The 7,306-nt window shown below is 38.2% G+C and overlaps 1 protein-coding gene across 1 annotated transcript; it reads left to right on the top strand.

The window, feature by feature from the left end:
• Positions 1–3,599, top strand: LOC21406899 (kinetochore protein NDC80 homolog). The gene is made up of 5 exons (XM_024170378.1): positions 1–468; positions 552–1,090; positions 1,772–2,018; positions 2,254–2,400; positions 3,316–3,599. The coding sequence occupies exons 1-5, from the start codon at positions 1–3 to the stop codon at positions 3,517–3,519; spliced, it is 1,605 nt and encodes a 534-aa protein (XP_024026146.1). The 3' UTR covers positions 3,520–3,599.
• The last annotated feature ends 3,707 nt before the right edge of the window (positions 3,600–7,306 follow it).

Raw genomic sequence — 7,306 nt, 5'->3', positions numbered from 1 at the left:
ATGCGAGGTACCGGAGGTCACCGTCGTCCGAAGGACTCATTCGCTCACCCACAGCCGCCGGCGCCGGCGCCTCTCTTCCTCCGGCCCTCCCGCGACTCTGACGCCAGCGTCGTCAGCAGCCGCCCTTCCTCCGTCGGTCTCAGCCGCGCCTCCGCCGCCGCGGCCACTTTTGACCTCTACAAAGACCACCGCTACCAAGTCTCTGCTGTCGCCACCATCGACGCCTATCTCTCCTCCCACACCTCCATCTCCCTCCACCTCCCTTTCCCCACCGCCAAAGACATCACCCAAACCCTCTCCTTCCTCATGTCCCGCCTTGATTTCCCCACCACCAAGGTCGATGAAGACCTTCCTCTCCTTCTCAAGATACTAAATTATCCTTTCAAGCTCAACAAATCCATTCTCCGATCGCCTGGGACCCCACACCAGTGGCCCACTTTTCTAGCCATCATCCACTGGCTCGTCCAGGCCGCCATGTACTACGACAACATTTCTTCCTCTACGACGTCGTTTGCCGACGATAACCCTCTACATTCCTACTCTCTCTCTAGCTGGCCGCGGCCAGGGGCGAGAGGCCCGCCGGGGAGTGGATGGAGAAGCTGGAGAGGGAGCGGGAGAATGCGGCCGCGGTGGTTGTGGATTTGGAGAGCCAGGCGGTGGAAATTGGGTCGCGGATTAAGGCAATGCAGTCGGAGCCATCGAAGAAGAAGCCGCTGGAGAAGGAGAAGGGGATTTTGGAGGAGGACGTGGTGAAGTTTAATGAGATGATCGAGAAGCTTAGGGAGAAGATTGCGGAATTGGAGAGGGATTTGGAGAGGAGGGAGAAGGCGTTGGAGGAGAAAGTGGCGGAGAAGGATCGGGTTTGCAAGGAGAACGAGGAGCTGAGGAAGAGGGTGGAAACGCAGACGGTGAAGTCGAGGGATGTGGAGAGGATGAGGAGGGAGCTTCAGGCCGTGGAGCGGGATATTGGCGACGCGGAAATGGCGAGGAACTTGTGGGAGGAGCAGTCTTGGGACCTCGACGCCACGCTCGGGCAAAAGTTGAAGGAGATCGAGGCTCTTGCCATGGAATGCAACCAGGGGATGAGAAGGTTTAACCCCTTTTCTTCCTTTGCAAATTTTGTATGCAATGTGCTGTGTTCTTGAGTCGCTCTGCATAGTTTTAGATAAATTGTTTTACGAGGAATGAATTGAGTAGTAGTAATTGTTACTGAATTTCACAATGCTGATAAAACCCGAAGACTATCAATAGTCTGTTTAATTCATTCGATAGTCTCAAAACTAAGAAACTTTTTAGAAACATGAAATAAAAAATTATCAAATAACACTAATAAAACACCAACTAATAAGATAATCTCAAAACTTTTGTTATTTGTCGTTTTGTACAGCTTTATTGTTGCCCTTTGATTGATTATTTGATGACATTATTTTCTCTGTTACTTATGGCGAGAAATTGATCTAATTGGTTACTACATTGAAGATTTTACTACATTCGAGTATGGCTTAATTTCTAGGATTTGTCGATTTGATTTATTGGTGTTTTTAATCAAGGGACTTTATTTATTTTTAAATTTCTTACTTAAGAAATTTTAGAAACCTTACCAAAGACTAAACTTTTTCTTTTTTTGAAAAGGTAAAAAAAAAAAAAAAAAAAACAGTTTGGTATTTCTTTGAAGTTCGGCTAATTACAGAATGTAATATGTTATGTGATTCTTACTCTTACTATATGTAACGCTTATCTTGAGCATCTGCTCTTGTTTTTCTGGTACTAGGTTGAAATTTGGTGATGGCTTTCAGTATGCCTTGAATGCCAAAGGCTCAACACCTGCTGAGGTAATGGGGATTGACTACAAATCAACTTTAAAGGCTCCACTTGCTTCCTTTGCTGAGGATTTAAAGAAAAATTCTATGGCAAAATTGGAGGAATTTATCCCGCTTCAGCAAGAATCAAATGATATTGCTAATAAGGTCGAGGGAAAAAGAAATCATCTGGCAAGACTCGAATCCCGTATCAATGAAGTAAGTGCACCAATAGATGCAATACAATATGATCACAACAATCGCAAGTTCCCTTTTGATACTAAAATTTGCTATTATTGTTATCTCGCTGTACCACTAATAGCTTACTTGTGTTTGTTGTGTTTTGGTGTTTTTCTCTTACCAATACCTTGCTTTCTGTACTGATGACATGGATTTTTATTGGGTAACACCTTACCTGTTCCTACTTTTTTGGCATAAATGACATGTATGCCAGGTGGAAACCAAACTGCATTTGTTGAGGAAGGAAACACAGGCGTACACCTCTAAATGTGCAGCAGATGCAAAAAGGATGGTGGAGGAGTTAGAGGTGGATGCTCATAACTTGGATATTGTGGAAAGAGATGCAGCAGACATTAAGAAGGTAAGTTGTCATCTGAAAAAAAAAAAAAATGAAAAAGCTTCAAACTTAAGTTTCTAATATAGCTTTGGAATGTCAAAAATGTTGGTGGGTTGAACAAAAGTTATTATTTGAGTAAAAAAGTAGTTGCTCGAAACATTAACAGCGATATCAATCAAACTTTAAATTTCAGCGTTTGATATAGCTTTGAATGGTCAAAAATGTTGGTGGGTTGAACTTAGTTATGTGAGGAAGCGAACTTAGCATAAAGCTTTTGATATAGCTTCCGAATGTCAGATAGGATGTTGGATTGGATTCAATTTTGTGGGCAAAAGAGATGCTATAAATAGTAACATAGATAAGTTGCTTATTTATTCAAGGCTCGTCAGGAAAGAAAAGAAACCAAAAGTAATAGAGCTTCACAAGACTCTACCCAATAATTTAGATATCATAGTCAATACAATTTAAAAGTATTGAGCTTTTTGTTTCTCTCTCTCTCTCTCTCTCTCTGTGGGGGACATGGCCACGGGTTCTAGAGACTCCCTTTTTGAGTTTGAGCTTGAGGATTGTGCTTCGTATTGTTTGAACATCACTATGCCCCATTTCTGAGGAAATGGTTGGAGAGAATTGATGAATCTCTCCATAGGGTTGAGCACTTATTATCTGAGTTGAAATGCTAAAGCAAATTTCTCTATAATCTTTCACTTTTCCAATGAATTCTACTGCCAATTCGTCGCATTCTTTCATGGATTCTATCACTATGGCGGCGTTTACATGTTTTATTTTAATATGTCACATCCTTTTGTTAGCTATTATGTTTTTTTACTATTCCACTGTGTACATGGTTTATTCCCTTGTTTCCTCATGCCATATAAGATCAACCTGAAACCCATTTCATCTAGTGTCAAGTGGTGTGATGAGCTTGTATTTTTCTTGTAGGCGTCTGAATTGAAGTTGCAGGAAGCAATTAAACAAAATGAAACGGAAATTCAGCTGTGTGCTCAACAATTCATTGCTTTAGTTGATTCAGTCTCAAAATACAAAGAGTACGTGCAGTCGAAGCTTATGGAAATGAAGAACGATCTTTCCGAGACTGTTACGGCTGTATCAGATGCTTACAAAGGTTCCTGGCAGCCCAAGTAGGTAGTTTCTGATGCAAAGAACTTAGGGACACCAATGCATTTTACATCTTGTAAAGGGAAACCAAAAAAAAAAAAAAAAAAGGAAGTGCCAATATGTTTTCTACTGTTCATGAAAAGTATGTTCTTTTTGTTGGTCCACTTAAATTTTTGTATATGGCAACAGTGTTGATTTCAGTTGGATGAAGAAGTGTGATTTCAATTAGATGCATACATGTCCTTACTGTGATGTATGTGGCATAGGGGTGGCAATTCGTGTCACGTGTCGTGTTCGTGTCGTGTTTTGATCGTTTTTTTAAAATTTTCAGTCAACCCGAACATGACCCGTGACACGAAATTTTTTAAAAACCGCAACACGAAAACGACACGAACACTTTACGAGCTGACATAACACGACCCGAAAATGACCCGTGACACGAAATTGACCCGTGAACCCGAAATTGACACGAAAATTGTATACTTTTATTTAGTTTTTTACATATTAGAAATAACTTAAAATTCATAACACACTAAATTACAATAACATCCATTGAAATTAAGCAAATAATAGTATAAGATTTTGAGTATAACTATCATGATATCACAAGTTCATAATAAAATTTAAAATATGAAATGAAAAATATATGTATTTTTTAGTTTTTTACGAGTTTCGTGTCGTGTTCGGGTTAGGCGGCTCCAACCCGAAATTGACCCGTATTTTTCGTGTCAATTTCAGGTCGACTCAATTCTGACCCGAACCTCTTTTTTCTCAACCCTAACCCGCAAAATTCGTGTCGTTTTCGAATCGTGTCGTCGTATCGTGACCCATATTGCCGGCCTTAATGTGGCATATCATGTAGTGCTGCAGCAGAATAAAGTAATATTGGAATCTTATAATGTCTTGTGATGATATGATCGTAAAACAAAGATATCTTATGAAAAGGCGTATGTTTGGTAATGCCAAGTATCTATGTTCTCCACGTTTTCATGAGATGGCATCTACCACAATAGGCAACCCGGCAAATATTGGCGTCTTTTACGAGTTTTTTTTTTTTTTTTTTCATAAGTATATACAGCTTTACATAGTTGTTTTTTTATATTATTATATATTTTTTGTAATATATGTTTTTTAAGCTTTGCATATATTTTCTTTTAAACTTCAGTTTTATTGTAAAGTTGCTGCGCAATAAGGGCTCGTTCACTTTACAGATTCGAGTTTTTAATTCGAGTTGAGATGTGATATTTTATGAAAACTTTTCACTGTAACAGAAAAAGTTAGATGTGACATTTTTTGAGAGCTTTTTACTGTAGAAATCTAAAACCGAAAACTCGAATCGGTGAAATGAACGAGTCCTAAATTGTTTAGCTCAACGTTGAACTTATCTAGAGTTGTAAGTTTGGGCCGGGCTAAACGGGCCGGCCCGAAGTTAGCTACTGTTAGCTCGGGTCGGGTCTGGTTCAGTCCGGCCCTAAATTTTTGAGTAATCTTGACATATATCCTTTAAAAATGTATCTGTCAGGATATTTATATTTTCTCTTAATTCATAACTTTTTAAGTGAAATAATTACACTAATAAAATGGTATGTATCAAGAGTAAGGGGTAAATGTAAGGGTGACAATTCGTGTCATGTGTCGTGTTTTAATCATTTTTTTTTAATTTGCAGTTAACCCGAACATGACCTGTGACACGAAAATTTTTAAAAACCGCAACACGAACACGACACGACCACTCTACAAGTTGACACGACACGACACGACACGAAAATGATCCGTGACACGAAATTGACTCGTGAACCCGAAATTGACACGAAAATTGTATACTTTTATTTAGTTTTTTAATTATTAGAAATAACTTAAAATTCATAACACATTGAAATATAATAACATCCATTGAAATTAAGCAAATAATAGTATAAATTTTGAGTATAACTATCATGATAACACAAGTTCATAATAAAATAAAAAATATGTAATGAAAAATATATGTATTTTTTAGTTTTTTACGAGTTTCGTGTCGTGTTCGGGTTAGACGGGTCCAACCCGAAATTGACTTATATTTTTCGTATCAATTTCAGGTCGACCCAATTCTGACTCGAACCTCTTTTTTCTCAACCCTAACCCGCGAAATTCGTGTCGTTTTCGAGTCGTGTTGTCGTGTCGTGACCCATATTGCCGGTCCTAGGTAAATGTCTAGACTTGTGCGTTTTTAAGGCTAAATTCTTTCTTTCTTCTAAATTTTTTTATGCTTAAGGTCGGATTACGCCGACCTTTTTTCTTCCAACCCGGCCCACACATCATATTTTAAATGTATATTTGAAAATACCTTATAAAATTTTGAGTTGGGCTGACTTTTTGTCTTTTAGGGCTGGCCGGCCCGGCCCAAAATTTCCTTTTAGGCTATCAGGTCCAGGCCGGGCGGCTCAAACTTATAACTTACACCTCTAAACTTATCTAATTTTAATTTGATGAATTATTAGTGCGGGTAAGTTTTTTTTTTTTTTTTTTTTTTTTCAATGTTTAGTATTATTATCAACAGATGACGGATGTTGAGAATTTCTTTTGAAAAACTAAAAATATTCCAACAGTCCAATGAAATAAAATACCAAGTTGCAATTTTCACTCTATTCCTACATCTTTCTACTCAAATACTTAGGCTCGGTTCATTTTACTGATTCGAGTATGGAATTCAAGTTTTGCTACAGTAAAAAGTTCTTACATAAAGTCACATTTTAACTCGAATTAAAACTCAAATCAACGAACTAAACGACCATTAGTATGTTCATTTCATGACTCAAGTTATATTGTTATAATATTTTCTCTTATAAAAATTTAAATTTAATTTTTTTACTATAATATTTTTCACTTACAAACACAACTCATGCCATAACTCAATTTTTTGCTCCTCTTCAATTGCAGCATCATTTCCTTTTTTCGTTGCTTTTCAATTTCTCCCTTGAGATTAAATACTGTCACCTTTCTTGGGCTCGTTGGGGATGCGTTGCATGATGGGGCCGGGCTCGGCAGATCAAGAGGGTAAATGATATATTTTTTATTTATAACATATTTTTAGTATTTTTTTAGAATATGTTTTAGAAATTTAATTTTTAGATAGTTAATGAAGATGGTAGGAATGGCATTTTACATTTGAAAAAAGCGTCTCAACATACTAAAAATGATTTCTTAAAACATTAAAATACCAATTTAAAATGATTAAAAATACAAAATATTAAAAGCTAAAACACAAAATACTAATATGAAATTCTCTTAATATATATATTTTTTTGCTTGAAAAGTCCCACGAAATAATTGACTATAATCATGCCCACCTTCCCGTATATTAACATTTTTTTTCAACGGCCACGATTCACTTTCCGACTTTACCAATATCATAAGTCGTACCAGGCATCTCCACCGATACATCATACATCCGCCCCAAAAGCAAAAGTAGCTTTCAGCCAAAAAAAAAAAAAAAAAAACACAAAAGAAAAAGGAAAAAACCAAAAAGCAGCGGGAAAATCCATCCTCCGGAAAACCCCTCCAATCAAAATTCAAAAACCTACAAGCCATCCTCCCAAAATCAAATCGGATCAAATCTTCCGTTGCGAGTTTGAGAAAAAGAGAAAGAAGAGAGAGAAAGTGACAGTGAAGGGAGAGAGAAAGAGAGGGGGAGAGAGAGAGGGAGAGAGAGAGAGAGAAAAATGCGAGGTACCGGAGGTCACCGTCGTCCGAAGGACTCATTCGCTCACCCACAGCCGCCGGCGCCGGCGCCTCTCTTCCACCGGCCCTCCCGCGCCTCTGACGCCAGCGTCGT

Source organism: Morus notabilis, unplaced genomic scaffold (genome assembly GCF_000414095.1).
Source record: "Morus notabilis unplaced genomic scaffold, ASM41409v2 Scaffold165, whole genome shotgun sequence".
In the NCBI taxonomy this organism is placed as follows: Eukaryota; Viridiplantae; Streptophyta; class Magnoliopsida; order Rosales; family Moraceae; genus Morus; species Morus notabilis.
Note: the sequence above shows the minus strand (reverse complement) of the source record. Positions and strands in the feature narration are given on the sequence as shown.